This window comes from Quercus suber, unplaced genomic scaffold (genome assembly GCF_002906115.3).
Source record: "Quercus suber isolate HL8 unplaced genomic scaffold, Cork oak 2.0 scaffold_11, whole genome shotgun sequence".
In the NCBI taxonomy this organism is placed as follows: Eukaryota; Viridiplantae; Streptophyta; class Magnoliopsida; order Fagales; family Fagaceae; genus Quercus; species Quercus suber.
Window position 1 is genome coordinate 2,336,706 of NW_027069477.1, and position 27,484 is coordinate 2,364,189.

The 27,484-nt window shown below is 34.9% G+C and overlaps 3 protein-coding genes and 1 long non-coding RNA gene across 4 annotated transcripts; 3 read left to right on the forward strand and 1 right to left on the reverse strand.

Annotated features, from left to right (window-relative positions):
- Window positions 1–3,222: 3,222 nt before the first annotated feature.
- On the reverse strand, window positions 3,223–7,414 carry LOC112010915 (glycine-rich RNA-binding protein 2). Its single transcript, XM_065778936.1, has 4 exons — window positions 7,156–7,414; window positions 3,856–3,930; window positions 3,712–3,773; window positions 3,223–3,593 (listed from the first exon to the last, which is right to left on the reverse strand). Exons 1-4 carry the CDS (start codon window positions 7,307–7,309, stop codon window positions 3,450–3,452), a joined length of 435 nt encoding a protein of 144 aa, XP_065635008.1. The 5' UTR covers window positions 7,310–7,414; the 3' UTR covers window positions 3,223–3,449.
- Window positions 7,415–12,761: 5,347 nt separating this feature from the next.
- On the forward strand, window positions 12,762–19,323 carry LOC112012324 (uncharacterized). The gene is made up of 3 exons (XM_065779374.1): window positions 12,762–12,943; window positions 16,517–17,747; window positions 17,989–19,323. Exons 1-3 carry the CDS (start codon window positions 12,762–12,764, stop codon window positions 18,403–18,405), a joined length of 1,830 nt encoding a protein of 609 aa, XP_065635446.1. The 3' UTR covers window positions 18,406–19,323.
- Window positions 19,324–19,344: 21 nt separating this feature from the next.
- LOC136069872 (uncharacterized) lies at window positions 19,345–20,789 on the forward strand. The gene is made up of 2 exons (XR_010631076.1): window positions 19,345–19,440; window positions 20,378–20,789. It is a non-coding gene; the product is annotated as an uncharacterized LOC136069872 (long non-coding RNA).
- A 799-nt stretch (window positions 20,790–21,588) lies between these two features.
- Window positions 21,589–26,896, forward strand: LOC112003112 (tubulin gamma-1 chain). The gene is made up of 11 exons (XM_024035285.2): window positions 21,589–21,865; window positions 22,927–23,127; window positions 23,677–23,788; window positions 24,220–24,620; window positions 24,907–24,960; window positions 25,041–25,145; window positions 25,700–25,774; window positions 25,877–25,921; window positions 26,148–26,276; window positions 26,635–26,739; window positions 26,818–26,896. Exons 1-11 carry the CDS (start codon window positions 21,737–21,739, stop codon window positions 26,875–26,877), a joined length of 1,416 nt encoding a protein of 471 aa, XP_023891053.1. The 5' UTR covers window positions 21,589–21,736; the 3' UTR covers window positions 26,878–26,896.
- The last annotated feature ends 588 nt before the right edge of the window (window positions 26,897–27,484 follow it).

Genomic DNA, 27,484 nt, shown 5'->3' on the forward strand with positions numbered 1-27,484 from the left:
AGTACTTAAGAAATTTAATATGACAGAATCAAAAGCTTTGAGTACACTTGTAAGTAAAGGAACTATATTAAGTAAGAATATGCGCCCTAAGGATAAAGAAGAGCAAGAATTTATGAAAAATGTCCCATATGCCCAAGCTGTGGACAGTTTAATGTATGCAATGACAAGCATAAGGCTAGACATTTGTCATGCAATAGGATTGGTAAGTAGATATCAATCTAATCCTAGAAGGGCACATTGGCAGGCAGTCAAAAGAATTTTTAGATATCTCCAAGGCACCAAAGGTATGAAATTATGTTTTGGAATTAGTGATCTAAAAATAATAGGATATACAGATGCTAATTTTGCAGGAGACGTAGATGATAAAAAATCTACTAATGAGCATGTATTCCTATTTGGTGGAACATTTGTCTCTTGGTTAAGTAAGAAACAAGGTTGTGTTACAAAACATACCATGGAGGCAGAATACATATCATGCAACACAGTGGTAAGTGAAGCAGTTTGGATTAAGTGATTTGTCAACAGTTTAAATTAGGTATACCAAGTAGACCAGTTGATGTGTTTTGTGACAATAAATCCGCTATCTCGTTGATAAAAAGTGGAGCAAATAGCTCTAAAGGCAAACACATCAAAACAAATTATCACTATATTCAAGATATAGTGGAAAGGGGTGAAATACGAGTCCAATTTATCCTCTCAAGTGAGACGGTTATCGATCCTATGACCAAAGGATTGACTCTAGATAAATTTAAAGTACATGTAAAAAATATGGGGCTTGTGAATCCAAAAACCTAGATGGTATACTACATGTATTTACAAAGATGGAAGGACTGGGGATGCTCAGAGAACATGGCTATGCAACTTCTACTTTAGGGACATAATTGGTCAATATCAAACAAAATAGTCTTGTATAAGAAATTGGTGTATGAATGTAAAGTCCACTAATGTGCATCATACATAACACAACTTGTACAATAAAAAAAGTCACTGAAGTCGTATGAGAAAACTTTCAAGATACTGGCTTAGAGGAAGCATCAAACAATTTAGTGCAAGTCAACACGTCTGATATGTGTGGCTAAAGGACGTCGACTGGCGGTGTGGGTGTGGACTAAGATTCCTAGCTGCATGTGGTAACAAGCATTCCACATGTTATATGCCATTCATTTGAAATAATAGTGAATGATGAGACATCCAGAGTATACTACAAGAGTGGTATATAACAAAGGGTGCGGTTAGTGTTACATGACAAGATGTGTACACAATTTTTGTTAGAGTCAGACATTGACGCCGATCTACGAAAGACACAAATGAGAATCAACATAGGGCAAAACTGCGGTGACATTATAGTATATGTTGATTGTAGCTAACACCATTTATTATGGTGCGATCAAGTGGGAGATGTTACCATATAATAGTGATAGGTGATCACACCATAATATGGTGCACCCTCACCTATATAATAACACCCATTTGGTCGGCGGTGTTGCTTCACCAACCAACAGCAGAGAATTAATTAAGCATTAAAGTTAGTTATTTACAGAAGTGGTGTGTCTTTTAGATAAGATGCATCTCTTGGTAGATAGACATATCTTTTATTCCCAAGAGACATGAGGAGTCTATAAATACTGGGTCTCCTCATTCATTGTCATGTTACATAATTTTATTCTCTTTGTGGCTGTGTTGGTGATTCCCAATCTAATGACATCACCATACACAATAAGGGCCTAACACAATTGAGTAAATAAGAGTATTAATAATAGGTATATAGCTTTAGCAAATAATTCGAAATTGTTATTTTTCCTCGTCAACTTTATTGGGGAAGTCGCTCAAGCCCTAAGGTATGATGAATGTGAATATTTTGTTTTTTGTTCATGTTGTTTTACAATAGTTCCAATCAGTGAGAGGTAAAAAAAAAGGTTTTATAGAATTCATCATTTAGTTTAGTGTGCTAAACTTTTATTTATGGATTTAAAACGTTACATGATCCATAATCCATGAACATTTCAAAAAGCACTTATAGTTATGAATTGATTCAACGCACTAGATGAGAACTACTCAAGAAAGTGAAGAACCGTGATTAATTGATTATAAAGTGAGTTGTAGAAGAACTTGGTAAATGGCCTTTTGAGATTAAACTAACGAGTTTCAGAAGATTGTTGCGATGACCATTTGATATGCATGTGCATGGTACGAGTTAACAATTAATTTATAAATGAAAAAACCGTGCGAAGCATTGGTTAATAGCTAGTGAGATTAACAATTAGATTTTGGCGTTGTTTCTTTCTTCTCACGAGTATTTATAGTTCAAGGTCCGCTTATGTGATAAACTGCTTCGACAAATTAATATGTATTTAAGACAGACAAGTCAAACACAAATCCTACTAACCGGAGATACACAAGCTAAGGGGAAAAAAAATCTAAAGAAGTTGAATTGCACTTAAGTTAAAATCTTTTTAAACTAATATGGGTGATTGCTTGACATTGACATTGGAGCATTAGGCCCAAATGATTCATTTGGTTAGGATGAGGGAAAATTGGAAAGATGGATAATATAGGAAGATAGAAAAATGAGAAGAAAGAAAAAATATATTATTATTTTCCTTCTTATGTGTTAGGTAGGGAGGATAAAAAAGATAAAAAAGATGGCATGTGTGAACTTACAATTATGCCCTTATCCATGTTTACAAGTTTTGGGGTAAAAACTTGCCTCATTTTCCAATTAGGGGAAGTTTCTTGCTATATTTTCTTTCCGATTTGTAGAGATAAAAAATTGTGGACCCAGGAAGAAATACACCCCACCATTTTCTCTTCTAAGTTTTCCACCGTCTCCCTTTTTTTCCAGCCAAACAAACCCAAAGTTTTCTTCCAACCTAAGTTAAAGGACACTCCAACCCACTATGTTATTGTTCACGACACCATCTATTTAATAAAAAAGAAAAAAAGAAAAAGAAAAAGAGTATGAAGAAAATTTTATCTAAACCATTATTTGGTGATCATTAACTTGTGTTTTAAAAACATATAATGTATTTATTAGTCACATAATCAATCAAGATTATTTAGTGATCATGTGAGTAAAAGAGAACTTTTAGAATGTCACCTTTGCATACCTGCAACAAAAATTCAAGTAAATCTTTATTCATCTTTTTTATCTCAGTATTATGTCTCTTTTTTTTTTTTTTTGAGGCAACAAAGCATGACTATCTGGTTCGCAGAGATCACAGATTAAAGGTGTAAAATATAGTGATGTGATTATTTATTGAGAGTACGAAGTTCTCGGAGAGTGTTTGATCATAATCTCTTGATTAGAATCAATGCCATTGGTAAATCACAGACATTATCAGTTACATTGATCATATGTCCAGATCTACTTGTACAGCAATGCTCCATTGTAACTCCACCCCCATTTTGTCACCTATCCTATTTTCTAGATTTTGATCAAAAGAAAACGATTAGTACCAGCAATCTGGCACCTCATCCTGCTCCTGAAAATGCAAATGTGGCACCTTTGGCGGTCCCAAGGTTCTCAGGTATCCTTTAGAGGCATCACCCCCAGGCTTTGCTAGCTCTACATAAATCACCCTGCCATCAAAGTTCTGACAAAAAGATCACATTAGTCTCTTAACTTGATATATAATATATAGTTTCTTATTGTAGGCAAATCTTTGAGGTTAATACATCCAGAAAAACAAGAGGGAGGAGGCAAAGTAGAACCTTGTTATCCATATTCTCTAGGGCAAGCATGGCATCTTCTTGACAAGTATATTGAATAAATGCTGATATGGTAAATACAGTAGCAGAGTGAAACAAATGCAGCGCGTGAAGAAAGTTTAAAACATACCAAACTCCTAATATGACATTTACCTTCAGCTATCTGGCCAAAATTTGAAAATTGCTGTTGCAAACTACTTTCATTGGTTGAATATGGTAAATCTGCACTGTATATATACAGAATTAGAACTTGCAAGAAGAGAGCTAAGTATGCAAGGAATTTTAGATGAGTATTGCATTCAAAAAGCAATTGACCAATTCTGCTTGTGTTCTTCAAGAAATGAAAAAACAATGGAATTTTTAAATTTTAGGACTTTCGATTAGTATATTTTTGGTATTGTGGTCACTTCAACATGCTACAGAGCATGGGTCCTGTAAATCAAACAATCCCTGTTTTACTTATCAAAAAAAAGAAAAATCAAACAATCCCTTTTGGTATTTCTTTCTAGAGAGATTCAGGAAAGTTATCCAGAGCCCACAATTGCCTCCTTAGGCTCTGTGCCCATTCACCCAATGCCCAGGTAATCTGTAATCAGTTAACAAAAATCACTGACTGCATCTAAAGAGTTCGACAATTGGTCAAATTTGATTCACAAAGCTCAATTAATCAACCACTAGCAACAGTAACAAAGGTGATACTTGATTTTTTTTTTTGGGGGGGTGGGGGGTGGGGGTGTGGGAGATTTATCAAAAACATCATATTGGAAGTTAAAATTTTAAAGGTAAATATATAGAAATTACAAGGATTAGTACATATAGCATTTGAAATCTCAACTGGAGAGCATTTTGTAACATTGAAATTAACTGATTAGAAAAGCTTACGAGGTGTCACTTTATAACCTCAAATGTAACCAACTATAAGCATAAACATTGAATTTCAAGCTAGTTTGTACACAAAACAAAAGTGGCAACAACCTTCATCTATGTTACACATTGCATGTGTGCTACACGTTTAATTACAAGTGGAAAACTCATGCAGCCATTGCCAATTTCACAATAACCAATTTCCTTTTTATTAATGATGTTGATGAAAAATTCCAACAGTAACTTATCCAAAAAATATATATATATATATATATATCCAACAGTAATTGAGGCAACATAAGGGATTAACTCACTAAAGTTGGGATCGTTCCAATTTTAGTAATGTCAATAAAGTTGTCCGAAGTTGTCAATTTGATCCTCTGTCCAGCTCTACTCTTAAATGTCAAGTGATGCTGCAGTTGAATAAGATGACATGGTTTGGCATCTTCACTTTTTTCTTTAAACGATTTTTTGGAGGACTGATGACATGCAAGACACACTTAGACTGATAAAGTGGTCTCACTAAAGGTCATCATTGGAACTTCTCCCAATCCAATGAAAATAGCTGAAACCTCAATTTTTTACCCCAACCCCCCCCCTAAAATAGCTGAAACCTCAATTTTTTCACCCCCCCCCCCCCTTCCCGCCCCAATGCTCTCCTATATCTAAGACAATTGCTTTCCCAGAGTAGGTAGTTTGAATTGAGTTGGCAAAAGTCTAGACATCCCAAATATATTTCATACTTTGCATGAAATGCTATAGTAGGCTCTTGAATTTTGGAGATTGGATACCACTGTAGTCTACTTCTTGACCTAACATGACTATCTGATGGAGATAGATTTGATACCTCTGTGTGGACCATATCTCAAGCCAGAGCCAATTGGCATTATTTACATATTTCATTTACTTATTTATTGTTATTAATCTACTATTTTGCAAGTTAAATAATAACTTATAACTTTCAGAAATTTCAAGAATTCATCCATCTTCTTTACCTATCAAAAAAAAAAATCTTCTTTACCTATCAAAAAAAAAAAAAAAAAAGAAATTTCAAGAACATAACTAACATTATGAAGTGAGCAGTTTCCATTGGTCTTCTCTTACAACAACCAAGCCTTACTCCCAAAACTTATGGGTCAGCTGTGACTCATTAACAGATTAATCAGGGTCGGCCACAAGTATTCTTTTCCATCATTTTGTTCTATCCAAAGTCATACTCTTTGATACTTTTAATTGACATGTCCTTTTTAACAACTTCTATTGATGTTATTTTTTGTCTCCCCCTACCTCTTTTTTTCCCTTCAACTTGAATCAACCCACTTTTACTCACCAGCACATTAATCGCTCTACTCTAAATATGACCAAACCATCTCAAACGACCTTCCCTCATATTCTCATTTCAATTGCCCTCATTTTATCAATAAGTTGCTTAATAACCGGTCTTATAGCAATCTTATAATTATTTTTCAACTTCTTTTTTTTTTTTTTTGGTGATGACATGGAACCTCATCAAGGCAGGGCCATTTCGACCCATGCTTGGGGAGTAAACCACAGATACAAGAATCCACCCACCAAAACCATGTATCATGTTTTGTTTTTTTTAATAATTAATAGGTATTCTTCAATCAAACGATACTCTTGATGTGCTTCTCCACTTTATCCTCTTTGCTTTTATCCTATGATTCACATCCTCTTTAGTCTCTCCATCTTTATGAATTATTCATCCAAGATATTAGAAAACTATCACTCTTTGGTATCTTTTAACCATCATGTCTTATTGCCCCTTCATCTTTGTTTCAACTTTTACTAAACTTACATTTCATATACTCTATCTTAGTCTTAAGCCTTTAGATTCCAAAGTCCAAACAAATTTCTAACTTGTCATCAACTCAACTTCTAGATTCATCCACTAAAACTGTATCATCTACAAAAAACGTACACCTAGAGACTTCCTCCTCTCTCTCCTAGTTTGCCCTCTTTACCCAAAATTTCTATGTTCAGACCTTTTTATCCACATACACACACACAGAGAGCACATGATGGAGGGCTAGTTATGGAACCAAGCTCACCAGAACATAATCAACACAATCACACAATAGAAAGCATTTGTAAAAATGAAGAATCTAGACACATAATTGCACAAATAACAGAGAATTCATGCTAAATCAACTCAAGAATTCATGCATTTTATCACTGGTTAAAGAAAACCAAGATGGGTTATTCAACCAAAGTTGTGCATATAGAATTAGAGAAACCCAAGGATGAAAACAATTAAGTAGCAACATACTCTAAGGACTTAACGAACTCAGAAATTCATGAATTATAGTACTAACTAAAGAAATTTACAGAAACAAACATATAAAAACTCATACTAACAACATAATTTACACACAAAACAAACTGTTAAACTCAAACAAATTGAAAAACCTACGCATTATACCACGAATTAAAGAATACCCAGATGATAAGTCAATCAAAAGGTTCAAATTTAACTGTAATGGAAGAAAACCCAGATGAGAAATGAATCAAAATATACAAAGAGAGAGAGAGAGAGAGAGAGAGAGAGAGAGAAATAGACTTTACTTCTGACCATGATTCTGCTTGCAAGGGGATAGTCAGAGAGAGATGCTTTGAGCTTCAGAGAGTTGCGGTTGTTAGTAGCAAAACTAGATAGAGAATTTGGTGGCTTCGCCTTTGTGTAAAAAGGGAAAGAGACAGTTGTAGTTGTTGCCCACATGGTTTCGAGATCAACAACAATGTCAAATGTATCTCTCTCTTTGGTCTTCCACTTCGACACTAGCTCATAAACCTGAAACTGAAAGAATGAAAAGCTGTGGAAGCTCGAAACGCTGCGTTTCTGCCAAAACATGGGTACGTTTTACAATTTTATTTATTTATTTTGTTATTTTTTTACATTGCATATTAACTAATGTTTTTTTTTTTTTGCCATAACTCTCATAGCATTTTCATCAAGAATGCTATAAAATATGGCATTTAACATCTTAAAAAATTATTTTATTTATTTTAACAACTTACTTTACAATATACCTAATATCAAAAGTTTTATTATTTTACCACTTCATTTAAATATTTTTTTTTTATTCTTTATTCATTTAAATCAATAATTTCATCCATTGTTACTATAGTGTTTCATTAAACAAACTTTTTTTTTTAACATCTTGCTACAGATAGCAGCCCAATATAGCTAGATGTCAAAATTAATAACATCTAGCACCTTTGATGAAATGTGCTTTTTTAAAATTTGATGTTAAATTATAGCATTTATAGCATTTGACACTTTTGCTAAGAATGCAACACGTTTTAGTATTTTAAATGATGATGCTCAAGATTTAACCCTATTGAATATTGTCTTTCATTATAAATATCAAATGACTAAAAAAAATTACTAACTACTAACTTGATTACAAAAAATGATTCTTGCGAAGAATGAGGGGATTGGCCTATAGAATCTAATTCTACATGGTGGATAAGTGACATGGTCCACCATTCCACTAAAAAATTGCAACTTGTTTAAGATTGTTAGTTAAAAAAAAATTTTAAACAGAAATTAATTACTGACTCAGCAATTTTAAACAAATTGAAGGTTTTTAGTGGAATAGTGAATAAGTGACGTGGTCCACCAGAAGACTCTATAATTTCTCAAGTATAGAATGCTACATGCACATGAATTATGAATTCTTCGCACAAATTTTGGTTAAGAAAAATCCAAGTTTCACCTTCTCTGACTTAACTTGAATGACAATTTCCTTAATATATTAAGATAGAGAAAAAAAGATAATTATGTGTTCAATATAGTCTTTTTCATCCCCTTTGTTACAACATCGCATTAAGTGTCTTAAAAATGACATCATTTTGCTATATTTTAGATTTCCAAATGACATCATTTTAAGAAATGATAACTCATTTAATGGGAGTGAACAAAAAGACTTCGTTGAATAAAAGTCAAAGTTATAGGATAGATATGAATAAATCAAAAGTTACAAAATTAAATTAAATTTTGGAAAAATTTAAAGACAATAATTTATAATTTCACCAATAAAATACTTTTTACAATTTCTTATTACCCTCTGACAAAAAAAATATGGCGGGAACATTTTCCCCCAAATATTTGAATTTGTGAAAGCTACTAAAAGTAAAATATATAATTGCTACTGTTTTCGACATTGATGCAAATGCTTTTCGGTTTTAATATATTTTAGAGGGCTTTGTTTTGCCCTCATAATCTTTTTAAATCTATAAACTTTTAAAATTAAGAGCTTTTTTTTTTGAAAACAAAGCAATTCATTCATTTATAATATTGCAACTATCAACATACAATGCCTCAAGAGCAGGTGGTGGAGATTCTTCCAACCATATCCTCTCACCATTTATCTGTTTAGCAAATTTAGCCAAAGAATGTGCCATAGAATTGGCTGTCCTTCTAAGAGCAATTACATCAGTTGGTGGATAGTTTTGCAAAATAAAAAAAGGTAGTCTTTTTACACATTTTGGCCCAAAAAACACCCACATTAGTGGGTGTATAATTGTGCATTTATACACAATTGCTACAGTAACCGTGCATATATGCACGGTTACTGTAGCGCTTCTATTTTTTTATTTTATTAGTTTTTTCTCTCTCATTCTCTCTGTATCTTTGGTTGCTCTCGCTCTCACTTTAACCTCACTCTCACTGCCGCCGATCATCAGAGAACACCACACATGCATCAACAGAGAATGCCACACATTCATCAACAGAGAACACCACACATTCATCAACAGAGAACACCAAATCAAAAAATTTCTTCCAAAATCAAGTAAAACAAGAAATTAGTATTACACAGGATTTGTTTGGTTGTCGAGAAAAACACAGAGAAAACAAGAAATAAAGAAAATTAACCAAACACTAAGAAAATCAACAGATCTGTGGTTGCCGATCGTCTTTCCTTCTATTTCTACTCTTTTCCACCACTTTCTCACCAACCAAACAAGAAATAAAGAAAATTAACAACAAAAAAGGCTGGGTCTGGGTCGACAAACCAAACAAGAAGACCGATCCAAGAAGCGAGCCATTTCGATCACCGGATTGCCGGAACCGGATGCCGACGACAACAACGGAGCTCGCATGCTGAAGGCCTAGAGAGAGGAACAACCCCTCAAAATAGCGTATTCGTGGTATTCTCTACTTTTCTTTGCGTGTTGGGTCTGGGTCTGTGAGAGAGTGTTGGGTCTAGGTCTAGGTCTGTGAGGGAGTGTTGGTCTTTGAAAGAAAGGGGTGGTGAGGGAGAGTAAAAAAAAATTGTAAAAAAAATAATATTTTATTGAATAAATGTGTAGAATAGATAAACTAAGATGTTTTGTAAAAATTGGTGTATAAAATAGAAAAAAATAGGTTTTAAGTGTAAAATAGACGGAATTTTATGCACAAGCTAATGTAATTGCTCTAACATGACTAATAGAGAAGGCTCTAAAACCACGGCCAAAATGGCCCATTACCATCAATTTTGGAAATATTTGGCCCAAAAACATTGTTTCGGAAATAATTGGGGATATACCATCTTTTTAAGTACTCGAGTTTGCTGAACTCGAGTACTATGTTTTTTTACTTCCACCGTGGCACGCTGACATGGTAGCTGATTCAAAAATTCCAAACAGTACTCGAGCTTCCTGAGCTCGAGTACTGTTTAAAAAAATTTAGACAGTACTCGAGTTTCCTAAACTCGAGTACTATTTACAAAAATTTCCCAGGTCCGCTTAAACTCATTTCTAATACCTAAACCCATTTCCATTTCTCACTCACTTCTCACTCTCAGACCAGAACACCAGAACGCCCAAACCCTCTCCCTCTCCTTCACACATTCACACAAAGCCCAAACCCTCACACCGGCGGCGGCAGAAAACCCGTTGCAGCAGAAGACTCTCGTCGACGGCAGAAGACTCTACGACGACCGAACTCAGCTAGCTTACTGTGTACACTCTCACTCTCCGTCACACCCAAACTTAAAAACCCCAAACCCTCACTCCATCGACGGCGGAAGACGCTCGTCGGCGACCTCTCACTCATCTCTCTCACTGTCTCGCACTAAGGTAAGTTTTTTAGTTTTAGGGTTACGTATTTCATTTGAAATTTTAATGGATTGAAAATTAGAAATATTGTGGAAAAAAAACACAGATTAGGATCCCAATAAATTTATGCTAATGCATAGAATAGAATGAGCTAATGGTGAAGACATTACAAAAAATTAATATTTTGTCTTCTTTGTGTCTATTGATGCATAGACAACACTATGGAGTGCCTTATTATAACCATTTTTTTCACTGCTGGAGGCAATGAATTGTTCTTCTTATAATTGTGTGTTTGCTTACAAAGCCAAGTGCGCAACAGTTGGATATGTTCATTTTAGTATTATACATTGCTATGCTCCATACCTACACTTTTAGAGAGAGCCTGACACTGGTGTTGGTGTACAAAGGTGAAAGCACTACTTGGAAACACACATCAAAATATGGGCTGCTAAATGAAGGCGGCTATGCAGTAGTAGTCGGATCGAACTCAACCATGATTATGGTCTTTATTTAAAAATTAAAAAAAATTAAAAAATGCTATAAAAAAAAAAAAAAAAAAACTGACTTTATTTAATGGCCATTATAGCCTGATGTATCTAATTGTTTTGAAACCTTGTTTCTCAGCTTTTGCTAACTGTTAGAGGCTAACCTCAATGCAGCTCAACTGAAGAAAAAGACCAACAAGCCCAAGAGACCTTCTATTCAGTCATTAACATCTAGTTTGGGGTTCTTCTGTTGATATCAATCAGCTGGTTGTTGATTTGGCAAAGTACCTTCCACAGAAGCAATGGTAAGTACATGAACACTTCTTTTATTCTCATATTTATTTATTTATATGGTTTAAGAAATCCTTTTCAATTTCTAATATACAGATCAAATGAAAATCTTATATTACATTAGGGACATAAAAATGTAAAAGGGGCAAATTTAAAAGGACCACAAACTGAGGGTGCCTCTAGGGGCTCGGTTTCTAACACTTGTTGGTCTTTATTTCTATCGGGAATGCTAGTCCATCAGAGGCTCTTTATTTTGGTCATGGGTTTAGTGAGATGTTATAATTATTAAAACCAATTGGCACTAGGCACCGTTAAAGACCTCTCTCTCTCTCATGTCTAATCCAAATTAATGTCTTAACATAGGTGTTTCAACTCTAAAGCACATTATAAGCACATTATAATTAATAAGGCTATGAGTATATATAACTTGTATAACCCATAATGTAAAAATTTTAAAAAGTTAAAACTTGTCGTTATGTCCAAACCTGAAATTTAAACTGTCAATTAATATAGTCCAAATCTGAAATTTAAACTGTTGTTGCTACCTTTTTATTATAAATAAAATGAATACTAGACCACTAGTCTCTAGTTGAAAGGTAGGGCACATACAGTTTCATTTCATTAAACTTGGTATTAATGCTTCAGCTTTTATATAACACTTTTTGGCTTAATCATTTGATCCTCAAGTTATTGTTTTTGTTGTCTTCTCCCTTTTGACATTTTTTCATATGAATCTCATATATGCAAATTTCATTTACATAATTTCTTTCGTAATCTAAATGATTATATAATTGGAGTTAAAACCACAAACTCAGGGGTACCTTTTGCAGCCAGCCTCCCCTCTTGAGTGCTATGGTTCATGCCATATACAGCAGGACTGGTGATATGCAATTGGTTAGAAAATCTCTCCCTGCACTTCTCAAAGAGTATCACTTTTCGAATTTAGGTAGCATAATATATATTTTCTTTGATTTTAAGTGGAATTCTGTTTACATTTCTTCCTTAGCTTCATTTTCTATGGCTTGAACTTTTTGAACTATTTCCTTTTTTGTGGGTGTGGGGTTTTGATTTGTGTGGGAGTGGGTTTTGGGTTGGTGGGTTGCGGCAGGTCTGGGTCATGGTGGGTTGTGGTGGCATGGGGGTTTTGGTTGTGGAGGTGCAATGATGGCGGGATAATTATAAGCATAAGATGGTTTGCTACTTGTGTTTGTTTGTGAAAAATGGTTCTTTTTAACTTTGTGAGTGTAGGAAAAACGGTTTGCTACCTGTGTTTTTTTGTCCCAAATTTTGTTTTTTTATGGACTTGAACCTTAAATTTTCTACCGACAGCAAGCTTATTATAGGGAAGTGATGGCAGGCATGGCTAAGGAGACTTGTGTAGGTGAGGTTTCTAGGGATATGTTAGAGTTTGAAAAGAGTTTGCAGACTGCATCTCAGGAAGCAGAAGAGGCAACAAAACTTTGTCATCAAAGGGAGCAAAAACGTAATGCAGCCAAGGCAGCCTTAGAGATGACAAGAATTAAGCTTTGGCAGTGATTGTATATTAACCATTCTCAATGTAAAATACAACAATGGTGTTTATATATGTAGATTATGCTGTATGATAGTGTAGATTGATGTGTCTCCTTAGTCCGTTCCCCCTTTTCTCTTTCAAAGTAGAAATGCTAACCAACTTTTTGCAAGCTTGGTAACTGAATATAGCTCATGAAAAAATTTGTTCTAAATTACTCGCTTATACACACATGCAAACCGTTATTTGACCTATATTTGGGAACCGTTTATGTAGGTCTTTTGCTAAATTTGTTTTTATGATGGTGGGTTACAGTATACTTATAAAAAAATTGAAAATAATGAGAAAAAAGAACAAACAAAAATGAAGTTTTAAAAAGTTGTATAGAAAAGTTACAAACTGAAGCTTAAAACTGATGTCAAACTCGTGTACACAAAGCAAGCAATGTTTGCAATCCGAATGAGCATGATGGGGGTGTCAAAGCAATTTCTCAATGTTAGGCCCTTGATCTAATTGATCGAAGCACCTTAAACTGTGCATGCAGGTTCATAAAAAAGGGACATTTTATAAAAAATTTAAAAAAAGGGACATTTTATAAAAAATGAAAAAAAAAAAAGGACATTTTATAAAAACACTCAAGAACCAAGTAAAATATTTGCGTGTGACCTTTTCTTATTTTCTTAAGGCAGATTGGTACTCGAGTATGTGAAACTCGGGTACCAATCTGCCTTACATATTTTTTTAAAAACACTGAGCCAAAAAACACTGAGCGAGCTGCGAACTTTGGGCATTTTTAACAAGGTACTCAAGTCCTTGAAACTCGAGTACCTACTCCCACAGTTATTGCCCACCTACTCACATACGAACGAACTAGCTCCAACGGTACGAGTAAATGCTACTTAATGGTACTCGAGTTCTTTGAGCTCGAGTACCATTTAACCATATACCAACCCATCAGCATTAAGACATTTTCAATAGAAAGCTCTTGAGAAACTCCATGTGCGAGTCAGCCATCAGCATAAGCTTGACTGTTTGGTCACCATCTACAAGTCCTTGAGCTGTGTTGGTGTCTCCATCAATCAACGTGCTATCCATTCCACCGGTGAGTCAATTCTTTTGTGACCAGTTCATAGATGTATTTGTTAAATGCTTAGTTTTTAAATTTTTTTGCATGAGTTAAAAGACCTCAATGAGTTTTTAGATTGTGTTTGTATGAGATTTTTATGCATGACTTTCATGTAATGAGTTTTTTAATATTAACTGTGTACAACTGCTGATACATACATGGTTCTATATTTAGTGGAAATTTAACTGTGTAATGAGTTTGGCCATTTTCACCTCAAAAGGAGTATTAAATTTAATTACATAATATAATAGTTGAAATGTCAATTGAATTATCTTTTTATTATTACCACATAGTCACACATCCAGATGGTTTTGAATGTTGGCCTTGTAATCTATATACGGCCAGAACTGCAAGTATAACTCATTGGCATTAATAGTTTAGAACCATCAATATAAAATTAATATGAAAATTGACAAGAAGTATTTTCTAGCTATATGCTAAACATAAATAAAGAAATGAAAACATAAATCATATCGATAGCATTTACTCGTTCAAGGTTAGAAATTTCAGAATTGTACTTCACTAATGTGAACTTCTTATCTTTAAGGTAAACTGAAAAAAAATTTCTAATAAAATTCTAATAACATTAACTATTTTTTTAGATGAAGTAAAAAACAAAATAATAATATGCAATTAATATAAACTTATAAATTATGTAAACTCCTTTTTTCTTTCTATTTATATCAAGTTATCAATTTCTTCACAATTTAAAATTATCTGATATAAAAGTAGGGTTGTATATACAGTTTGGTATATTTTTTCCTTTTCCTACCGTACAGTTTTTTAATATAATCTTTCCTTCTCATACTTACCTTACCTATGAAACTTGCATATAATATGAATTCATTACTCATCAAAGAAATTGGGTTAATAAAATAAAGTCGAAATGGTTGACATTTTATTATTTTATTTGTGTATAAAATATATATATGGTTAAGTGCACATTATGATCAAGATTCAATTATTTATATGTCTATACCAGTGGCGAAGCCAGGATTTGACCTTAGGGGGGGCAAAATTTATAACTAATGTACATGTGTCTCCATAAACAAATACATATTGTGTATGTAGCATACAACATATGCATTATATATACAAAATATTAACCAAACTTGACAATTAAATGCCAGTATTATGAATAGTAAGTGATCATTCAATATTGAAAGATCCCCTAAAATCATTGCATATCATTATATTGCATATATTTATCAGTTTTTTTTTTTTAATATATAGCCAATAATATAATCCCCTACTATATTTTATGGAATTTTTCATGTAATTGTTTCCAAATTTTATTGCTTAATACTTTTGAAAGGAAACTTTTTTTTTTTTTGGGGGTGGTATTTTTGTCTCTTCAATTGAGACTTTTTCTTCTTTATTTAAGTTTATTTTTTATCATTGTTTATTTATTTATTTATAAGGGTTTAAGATTTTTAAATTAGTGTTTAGTATGTATTTGTTTTCTAAATTTTTAAACAATTGTCTGAGAAGGGTTTAGGTTTTGCAAGTTTTGTATCCAAACCCAGCTAGATTATATATGTAAATTATTGTCTGAGAAGGGTTTAGGTTTTGCAAGTTTTGTATCCAAACCCAGCTAGATTATATATGTAAATTATTAGGATGTCACTATCGCTAATTTTATTTACTTTTAAAATTAGTAATTTTCTAACAAAAGTAAACGTGTTAAATATTAAATTTTAGGTAATCCAACCCTTTCAACCAAACTTATGGTTAAATAAACAAAATAGATTTGAAACAAGTTTGTTTTTGCAGACATAAATGTCTTTGAGTTTTGGATGAAATTCCTAAAATTTTGTAGAATTTTACATCTAAAATATTTAGAGGGTTTGAGTTTGGAATGGCAATTCTTTTTTCGAAATGCCATTCCTAATTTTAAATATATAAATATCTTGGGAAAAAAGATTATTTGACATGCCTTCAATAGATAAATACTTGTTAATAAAATGTATTTTGTGGTGCATTTAGAACAAGGGATTTGATTTCATACTGAAGGCCATTTCAGTTGGGCCATGACAATGAGATATTTTTGTTTCGATTGATTCTGATGAAATAATATAGGAGTTATAATAAATAATATTAATTTTAATTTAAATAGAAAAAAAAAACTGAATAAAATTTATGGCCTATTGATTCTGATGAAATAATATAGGAGTTATAATAAATAATATTTAATTTTAATTTAAATAGAAAAAAAAAACTGAATAAAATTTATGGCCTTAGTACTTTTGAAAGGAAACTTTTTGTTTTTTGGGGTGGTATTTTGTCTCTTCAGTTGAGACTTTTTCTTCTTTATTTAAGTTTATTTGTTATCATTGTTTATTTATTTATTTATTTTTTAAATTTTGAACTTTAAAAAATATTGATAAAGTAAAAAAAGATATGAAGATATATATTATATATATATAACTATTTATAGATTATGACTACTTTTAATATTGTCAATAACAGGTCGGTGATGGATTTTCACTTTTTCTATGTGTACTACGACGGAGAGACGTATCATCATGACTTAAATGGGTTGTCATACCAAGGCTCAAACCAAAAGCAAAAATGTGTTAAGGTGAAGCGTGGGATAGGCCTTATGAATTTGAAACGAAGAATATTGAAGGCGATGGGGTTAGACCAGTGTAGGCATAACATTTCCATCGTGTATCGAGCACCTCAACTGGTTGTAGGCACCCAGGTTGTCTACAAGTCACTACAGTTATCGTGTGGTGCCGAAGTGAAGATGATGTGGGAAGTTGTTGAACAAATGGTGGTGAAAGGATTTGTTGCTTCGGAGCTCTATGTCACTGTTGAGCCCACCATAGTAGAGGCCGGAGAGGGTTCACAACAAACTGTTTTGGATGGAACTACAAATGAGCACATCGAGTCAATACCACTACAGTCTTATCAAGGGTGTGCAGACAACACAGGAGATAGGTATGGCAATGAACCATGGCAGACATTTCCTGGTGTGAACTCAACTGAGGAGGAGGCAGGGCGCTATGAAGTGCATGAAGGAGAGCATTTATCTCATGATGAGCTGCATAGGGGCACATTCGAAAATGAAGATGATTACGGAGTTACTGATGATGCAACCCATATTGATGTTACCAGGGATGAGTTCGAGGAGTTCCTAGATACCATGGGTGAACATGAGGATGTTGATCATATCGAAGATGTGGTTGTAGAAGAGAATAGAGACACATGCCCAGGTCCTGATCCTACACCAGAGTGGTTCACTAAAAACACTTGGGATAATATGTTTGATCCATCACCGGTTATGCAAGCGGAAGTATCAAGTTGGACACCTGGGGAGCAGCCACTGAAAGGGATGGTATTCGCCAATAAATTGGCAGTAAAATTTGCGTTGACTTGGTACGCATTGCGAGAGAATTTTAGCTTCAAGACTGAGCATTCAGACTTAGAGAGGCTTATAGTGAGTTGTGAGGATGATTCCTGTCCATGGTCAGTCCGTGCGACTTGTTGCAAGGGAGACAATGTCTGGAAGATCGCAAAATGCAAGGGCCCCCACACGTGCGACAAAATTCAGAATGCTCACGATGGTCGGATGATTGATTCGGTGTTCCTAGCATACGTACTTGAGCGCTATATACGAGAAGACCCTGCATATAAGATAAAGAACTTACGCCACGTTGTTTTGGCAGACTTAAAACACGAAGTATCTCAGTACAAGGTATTATTTAATTTGCATTCTTTTTTCAATACAATGTAGAGACATGCAGACCAGTCTAGTATAACCAACATACTTTTTTCCCAAAACCCATGAATACTTTATATTATGAAAATTGAAATTGAAAAAGAAAAAGAAAAAAAGGAATAAGGAGGAAGAAATATTATATTCATCTTGTTTTCTTCAACTATAATGATTTAACTTGTATTCATTTCTAACGTAATCATTATGGTTCACATACAAGGTATGGGATGCCAAACAAAAGGCCGTTGCAGCTATATACGGAGATTTTAAGGAGTCTTATGCAGAGTTGCCGCGTTTTTTGGCAGGACTTACGGATGCAAGTCCGGGTACACAATATAACTTACTACTGGACGATAATTATGAGCGGGGAACCTGTACATTCAAGTCTGTATTTTGGGCGTTTCGTCCATGTATTATTGGGTTCAAGAAGTGTAGGCCTGTGATTAGCATTGATGCAACCCACCTCTATGGAAAATATAAAGGGAAATTGATGATTGCAATGGCGACAGATGCTAATAATAAGATTTATCCACTAGCCTTCGCCGTTGTCGAGAGCGAGAGCACAGAGACTTGGGGTTGGTTCTTGGCTTGTATACGAACGTATGTTACCGACCGGAGACCTGTGTGTCATATCTGACAGACACCCTGGGATACAAGCAATCTTCAGAGACACTAATCGAGACGTCTCCCTGCGACCTCCCATGACAGAACATCGTTACTGCCTTCGTCATCTATGCAGTAATGTTAACACTAGATGGAAAAATGAAACTTTAAAGAATCTAGTATGGAGGGCAGCAACTGCTACCCAAGAGCGAAAGTTCAATGCCACTTTCGATTCAATTGAGAATGTCAACCGGGATGCGCACCGATATCTGAAGGAGGTGCCCAAAGAGAAATGGGCTCTAAGTTTTGACAACGGTTACCGTTATGGGACGATGACTACAAACGTGTCCGAGTGCTTCAATGGTGTTCTAAAGGGTGCTCGTAGCCTGCCTATTACGGCAATGGTGAAATACACATGGTTCAAACTAAATGCCTACTTTGATGATCGTCGTAATAAGAGCGTAGCGCAGTTGAAATCAGGTCAAAGATGGACTAAATATGCCTCGGATATCTTCATGAGAAATAAGGCGAAGGCAGAGAATCACAGGGTGACGAGATTGAGCGCGCAACAACAATCATATCAAGTAGATACACCGCATAATCCAGGGACTGATGGACATGGGGATCACACACATGGAGTTAATCTGTTGCAAAGAACTTGCACATGTCAGAAATGGAAACTGTACAAGATACCATGTTCACATGTCATTGCAGTTTGTATTAGGTATCGACATGATGCAGAGCAGTATATTGACCCATGCTATAGCGTGGATGCACTGTTCCGGAGCTATGCTCCCGTTTTCCCTGTGTTGAAAGATAGATTATCATGGCCGGATCCTGAAGAAACTCGAAAAGTCCTCCCTAACCCTCAATTGATCCGAGAAAAAGGTCGCCCTGTTTCAACACGAATCAGGAATGAGATGGACGAGGGTGGGAGACGGCCAAGAACCACACCATGGAAGAAGGGGGGAGGAAGGTGCAATGCGGGTTGTGTGACCAAGAGGGGCATAATCGAAGAACATGCCCTAAGCGGAACGAGGTACGAACGAGTGGTGGTCTCGCGGACTAGGTACGCTAAGTTTGAACCGTGGCATCCTTTTAAATGTAAATTTTTTCCATTTTTTTAATGCTGATCGTAGAAGTTCTAACAGAAACTTGTTCTTAAACATTGCTACCAATCAAAGGAATTGCCTACACTCTCACAATTGAACACTTTAGTTACTAGTAAATGTCTTTGATTGCACTAGTGCAAAAGTTCAAATTATTATGCTTATGATGATGATTACTTTCTCTTTATATTTAAAGTATTGAAATTGTGTATGGTTTCTATTTAAATTATAATGTGATGTCCTCAAGCTTGGCATTTTGAGCCATCCCGCTATGCCCTGAAGAAACTACGCATAATGACACCATGGGAAAAGAAAACCCAAAAAGTTGAGTGACAAAGTTAATGAAGAAGTTCATGACTGACTTCTACAATACATGTGCATAAGTTCATGGCTGACTTCTACAATGCATGTGCATATGTGTTATATATATAGAAGTTATAATAACTCAGACTATTGACTTAACTATAATCCAAAACCTTTTCGTAGTTAGCTGGATTTGGCTATTGAAATCTTATTCACCAATGACTCTATCTACGATCATATCTTTTGTTAAATCAATGGCTGTAATGAAAACTAAGGTCAGTCAGTGTTGTTACTATACACTTCCTCAGTTGCTTGGATTTCCTTTGATAAGTAATCACCTTCGCTAATTGTGTGTTCCGGAAATTTGAATTTCCTTCAAGCAAAAAGTACAAATATAACTCTGCCCTTCTACTTTATTACATGCGAAAGGCCTGTGTAAGTAAATTAACTAAATACTTCCAGTCGACTGGCATTCCAAAAACACTGTATACTTTCAACATTTCGTAGTCCTTATGCAAATTGTTTCAGTCTACAGCTCATGTTATAACATATCATAGTTGTTTTATTAACTAATGCATTTGGCAATACTATTAGGTTGATCCAACCACTGGTGAGACAAAGGATGATGGTGTTGAAGATGAATACCAGCTAGAGGACCTGGAGGTTGTAGCAGCTGATTACATGTTGAAAGTGGGGGTCTCCAATTTCAGAAATGCATGGGAAAGCATGGGTAATGACTGCCATGTGCGTCTTGTAATGTATTTTTGGTCTTTTTTTGGGGCCCTGAGTCTTCCTCTTAATATTTCTCATGTGTATGTGCCATGTGCGTCTTGTACATAAACACAATATAAAATGCAATGTAATGTATTTTTTGCAACTGTGGAAATTGTAAAAAAAGGGCCTTTGAAGTATTTAAATAAGGAATTACATGGAGTTTCCTATGCCTGAGCAAAAAAGAGAGTTCCTATGTGACATGTTTTGTCGTATGCATTCTGTTTCAAGCAAATGTGAGATCTTGTGCATTATTCAGAAATTGGCACATGGGTAATTTTATGGCTCAGGTTTTTTTTGCCCAGGAAAATTTTCAAGCCAGCTAGGCACCTGAGTTGTTAAGGCAGATTGGTACCCGAGTTTCAGAAACTCGAGTACCAATCTGCCTGATTACATTTGCCAGAAAAGTTTTTTGGTGCAAGGAGTTTTTAAACGGTACTCGAGCTTCCCAAGCTCGAGTACTGTTTTGAATTTTTTAAATCCCAATTGGTGCCAATTATGTTTAATGCCAGAAAAGTTCTTTGGTGCAAGGAGTTTTTAAACAGTACTCGAGCTTCCCAAGCTCAAGTACTGTTTTGAATTTTTTAAATCGCAATTGGTTCCAATTATGTTTAATGCCAGAAAAGTTTTTTGAGTTTTTAAATGGTACTCGAGCTTCCCAAGCTCGAGTACTGTTTTGAATTTTTTTTAAACGCAATTGGCGCCAATACAGATCAATACCCGAGTTTAGTGAACTCGGGTACCTCATTGAACAGTACTCGAGCTCAGGAAGCTCGAGTAGTGTTTGAAATTTCTGACTCAGCTGCCATGTCAGCGTGCCACGGTGGAAGTCAAAAAACATAGTACTCGAGTTTGGTAAACTCGAGTACTTAAAAAGATGGTACTTCCCTAATTATTTCCGAAACAGTGTTTTTGGGCCAAATTTTTCCAAAATTGATGGTAATGGGCCATTTTGGCCTTCTCCAATCACCAAAAATGGCCGGCTCAGGCTTAATTCAAACACTACAGTTCTACTAAAAACTTTATTTTTAGCAACAACAAAAAAAAAAAAATTCAGAGTTCCTATTTAGACTCAGACTCTCCGTGGAAGTGGATTATCATTTCCTCTTGTTAATTTCCCTCTCATTTTGAAACATCTTCCTCGCGCGGCAAACCCTAAGTTTCCCGAGAAAGTGAAGGAAAATGCCTCGGGAGATCATCACGCTCCAGGTGGGACAATGTGGGAACCAGATCGGGATGGAGTTCTGGAAGCAGCTCTGCCTCGAACATGGCATCAGCAAGGATGGCATTCTCGAAGATTTCGCTACTCAGGTCCCCCCCTCCCTCCTTCTCTCTTCTTACTTTCACTTTCACTTTCACTTTCATGTCAAAAATACGAGTGTGTGTTGTGGAAGTATGTAGTGTTTTTGTTAGGGTTTCATGCTTATGCCAATGGCGATCGTTGTTTTTTACTTTTAATTGTTCTTAGGCACTGCACATTACTAGATTTAGACAGGAGAGCCTGATCGTTAAGAAGCACGGACACGGACACTGACACTGGAATGGGTACGACACGGTGAATTTATGACAAATTATAACATAAAACGACGGCACTGTTACACACGGATACGACACGGGTGAGTTGATTTAAGTCCAGGGAACAAAAACAAAATTAGATGAAACTTAAAATATCATTAGTAGAAAATGGTTTCGCTATGGGGATGGAGATGGGACAGTGTACGTGCTGAGCTTGTTAGTATGGTTCAATGAAAAAAAATCAAATCCTTAATGTGATCAAAATTCATGGGGTTTCTCATACATCAATACTAAAAAACGATGCCGCACTTGAGGAAATAATAGGAGAAATTTCAGGTATCAATTCAATTACTGAGTATAATGCTGGGTACATAATTAAAGAGAGTTGTGATGTATCATGTAATTCGGCAACACCACAAGGGCACTTCAAGAGTTGTTCATTAATTTTTTGTTGATATAACTTGTTACCCCAAAGGAAGGGAGACAAACAAAAACAAAAAATGGTAATGAAGATTGTATTGATTCAATCGAACTTATCAAAACATATATATATATATATATATGTGCTTTGATGGGGATTCATAGCCAATCCCAAAATTTTGGGACAAAGGTTTGGTTGTTGTACAGTGTGTATTTGTTTCAAATTTGCATACTTGGATGCCTAATAATGAAAATTTGATTCACAATTTACCTTCTTTTTTCATTTTTTTTCTAGTCTTTCTTAGCAATCTAATGCCAAATTAGTTATTGTGAGGGTCACTAGGAAACTTACAATCTTTTTCAGGGAGCTTCTTAGCAAGTTATACCTTTTTCATCATTATTCCAAATATAGAATTATTGAGTTTGAAATGGTGTAGGGAGGTGACAGGAAAGATGTGTTTTTCTATCAAGCTGATGATCAGCACTATATCCCACGAGCATTGCTGATCGACCTTGAGCCTAGAGTGATTAATGGCATCCAGAATAGTGAATATCGAAATCTCTACAATCATGAGAATATCTTTGTTTCAGATCATGGAGGTGGTGCAGGAAATAATTGGGCCAGTGGTTATCATCAGGTCTGTTGCGTGATTTTCTCTGTAGATTCTGAGTCAATGCTTCAAGGGTTTTATGCGTACCCAAAGCTTTTCATTTGGGGTCATTGCTATATTTGCAGGTTAATGCATCTGTGATATCTATGGTTCAAATTCAGCTATAAGATGGGTGAAAGCAATTTAGTAGTCTTTTTAGTCTAATTTGTTGTTTCATCTAGTAAAATGGAAGAATTATAAATTCAAAATAATAGATAGCATTTTTGCAAATAGAACCATTGCAATATCCATAAAAGAAAACTGAAAATATTTCTATACACTACAAGTATCTTGCTGTTAAAGTATTGTTTCACATGTTCATACTTCCAATTTGAGTGTAAATAGTAACCATTTCAGTTAATCACTCATGCTTCAATCATTCAGAGATTCATTATTTGTTGGCTTTTGCAAGAAAGGTCATGATGTGCAATTCAGTTTATACTTTAAACGCTTAAATTATTTTTCAGATTTCTCTTGCTTGTTTAGGGCATATTTTATCTGCTTTTTATATCAGTTATATGGTTAATTTATGATCAGGGGAAGGGTGTTGAAGAGGATATAATGGACATGATTGATAGAGAAGCAGATGGAAGTGATAGTCTTGAGGGTTTTGTTTTATGTCACTCTATTGCTGGAGGAACAGGCTCAGGTTCTTACTACTCTATGTCTTTACCATTCACCTCTAAAACCAAGGTTTTAAAATATTTTGTATATTTGGGGACAGCACTTATCTTTTTACAGCATTGCTGAGTAATTAAAGTAAATCTTACATTTACTCTTTGGCATTACTTCAATGGAAATTAGAGCTGATTCATAATTTCTAATCTAGGGAATGAACTGAAGTGCTTTGTGCTGGGTGTTGGACTAAATTCAGATTGCTCTTAGCAGTTTAAAGATGAATAAAAAATGGAATTATGAGAACCTCAAGCACAATTATTATCGTTAAATTTTAACCCAATGATGGGTATCTTTTACTTACCTTTTGTATTTTGTAGTAATTGCACAGTTGCATGTGCATGAATGCTTGAAGTGCTTCCTTACTTGTGTATTTATTGTGTGCTCTCACTTAAAATGGTGCAGGTATGGGTTCATATCTGTTGGAAACTCTAAATGATCGCTACAGCAAAAAACTGGTTCAGACATATAGTGTATTTCCAAACCAGATGGAGACGAGTGATGTGGTGGTCCAGCCCTACAACTCACTTTTGACACTTAAGCGACTTACATTAAATGCTGATTGTGTTGTTGTTCTTGATAACACTGCATTGAATAGAATTGCTGTGGAACGTCTTCATTTATCAAATCCTACATTTGCTCAAACAAATTCTCTGGTCTCCACCGTAATGTCTGCCAGTACAACCACTCTACGATATCCAGGTTACATGAACAATGACTTGGTTGGCCTTCTTGCTTCTTTAATTCCTACCCCAAGATGCCATTTTCTAATGACGGGATATACACCTCTCACAGTGGAGCGCCAGGTAATATTCAGATATGAATGTTCTTTATTTCATAGCATCTCTGCAGAAAATTATGTTCAGAATTATGGCAGTTCTGTAAAAATAATTATGAATCTTTAATACTTTGAAATTTCTATTTAACATTTTGACCTCATTAAAGTTGAGCAAGTCAGGAATCTACTATGTTTTTCACCTCTCTCTTTCTCTCTCTGATTGTTTGCTGTCTTATAAACTTTGTATTAGGCAAGTTATGCTTATAAAGAAGTATTTCAGTAAAGTCTAACACAAATATATCTTTTCTTGGCAGGCTAATGTGATTCGTAAAACCACTGTACTTGATGTCATGAGAAGACTTCTGCAGGCAAGATTCTTTGCTTTGAGTTCTCCCATTCATGCACAATATAGCATTACTTTGAAATAGATCTCTTTTGCACTTTGCAGACAAAGAATATTATGGTTTCCTCATATGCTCGAACAAAAGAAGCTAGTCAAGCAAAGTATATATCAATATTGAATATCATCCAAGGGGAAGTGGACCCTACTCAGGTAATATTTGAGCAACTTTTGTGTCAGAATATTTTCATACAAATTCCTATACAATTGATTGTATGGATAGACTAGCTCAATGTTTTTATGTGACAGACCGTACTTCAATCTCAGTTTCTTTTAACTTTTGGCCATAAAAAATTGAAATTAGTATATTGCCAATGAGCTCTAGGCTCTAGCTCAACCAGCAGCCCTTATAAGTTCTAGGGTGAGGTAATGTGTTCAAGCCTCATTGTGTGCGTTTGTAACTCACCAATCAAAAAATTGAAATTATTATATTATTAAGACTAGTTCACGTGTCTGCAAATTCAGACATCTTTTTGGGAGCCATATGTAATAGACTCCCATATATCACCGCTTATCAAAAAAAGAAAAAAAAAATTCATAACCTTCAATTAGTATCGCTTACATTCAAATCTTTGGTAGTATTCTTGGAATAAATTTTTTCTATTATACACTGTTGAGCTATCAGGAATCTCTATATGGCTTCTTTTTTTCTTTTTTAAAGTTTTTCAATGCTGCTGCATCTTGATATTTGCCTTCTCTGTGATCAGGTTCACGAAAGTTTGCAGAGGATACGTGAAAGAAAGCTTGTTAACTTTATTGAGTGGGGCCCTGCAAGTATTCAGGTCGCTTTCCATAGCAAAAAGCAATTACTCCTGAGCTTTACTCTATTCTTTTGTAATTTTATTATCTGGAATTGTACAACACTTCTGTCTCTTTTTTTGTAGGTTGCTCTGTCTAGAAAGTCCCCATATGTTCAAACTGCTCATAGGGTAGGACTCCATGTCTTATCTTCAAGTTCCTTTTGTTACTTTTTGTTTCGATATTCTGTTCTTTAAAGTTTATTTCAGAGAATACAAATTTTCTTAATCAAATTTTGTTGACAAAATAGTTTTGGGTAATCTACTTGTCTGTTTTTCTTATGAACTAACGTGCTATTTATTAGAATAAAGAGTTGAGCAAATGGGCAATAAATTTGGTGCATTCTGCATTTGTTAGGTCAGTGGTCTTATGTTAGCAAGCCATACTAGCATCCGGCACCTTTTCAGCAAGTGTTTGAGTCAGTATGAGAAGTTGAGAAAGAAGCAAGCTTTTCTTGACAATTACCGGAAGTTCCCAATGTTTGCTGTGAGTTGTCACGATTATAAAGTTTAATAGTTTCATTGCAGATCTAATTTTTCAAGTCATGGGCACTGCACCCGTTGAAATCATCTGTGTTTTTTACTTCCCTTATTTGCAAATTGCAATGTTGGACAGAATTTATAAATTTTATGAAAAAATATTACTGTATTTCAGAGGCATATCATATCTACATTTCCAATCTGCTACCTAAGTCAAGTATATGCATATTACTCTTTACCATAAGACCTTTGTGACTAAAGAGTAATATTGGTGATAGATAAGATACTCTTTTGGGGCTGTTCCAGCGTTATTGTGTTCTGGGATTATATTTGTCTTATTTTAATATAATCTAAAACTTGTACAGGACAATGACCTTTCAGAATTTGATGAATCAAGAGACATAATTGAGAGTTTGGTTGATGAATACAAGGCCTGTGAGTCCCCAGATTACATAAAATGGGGAATGGAGGTATATGCCTACTTGCTTTACTTCTCCCTTATTTAATTTGTTTTGCAATTTCCTAATGGGTGTATTTTTTTCATGCAGGACCCAGACCACATTCTAACTGGAGAAGGCAATGCTTCTGGAACCGTGGATCCAAATTAGCTTTGTGAACATATCAAGTAAGCTATTTTCTAGAATTCCTAAAAGATTGCTTGGTTTTTAGAGGTCAGTGCTGTGTCAGAACGGTTGGTGGCTGCCTATTCCAATAGTCACATTTCATCACATCGATGAATTTAAGGGCTTATGTGATATTCAACCCCTATTTAGAACATCCTTACACCAGTGTGTTTTTTGAATTGCCAATTGCCTCATAAATAGGCTTCTTGGGGGATCTCTTCGTGATCATTCCAAGGGTTCTGTTTTCTGCTCTTTGTACTGTGCCATTGTGCATATCTAATCTTCTTGTTTATTTGTTTTTAAAGTGCTATTCATTATGCCCAGCTGTCCACATAATTCAATTAACATGCTCTCTCTAGCAGAAAACATTGATAATTTGATGGAAACAGGTCAGCAGGAACTAGCCAAGAGCTTGTAGCTCAGTAGCATTCCCAGTTCTCACATGGAGAACCTAGGTTTGAAACCACCACCACACCCCCACACACCCCCCCGAGGAAAACCACCTTTGAACTTGGATATACTAAAAACAAAGGTGTTCACCTTTACAGAGGTTTTTTTTTTTTTTTTTTGGTTTGGGTCCACCCACATACAA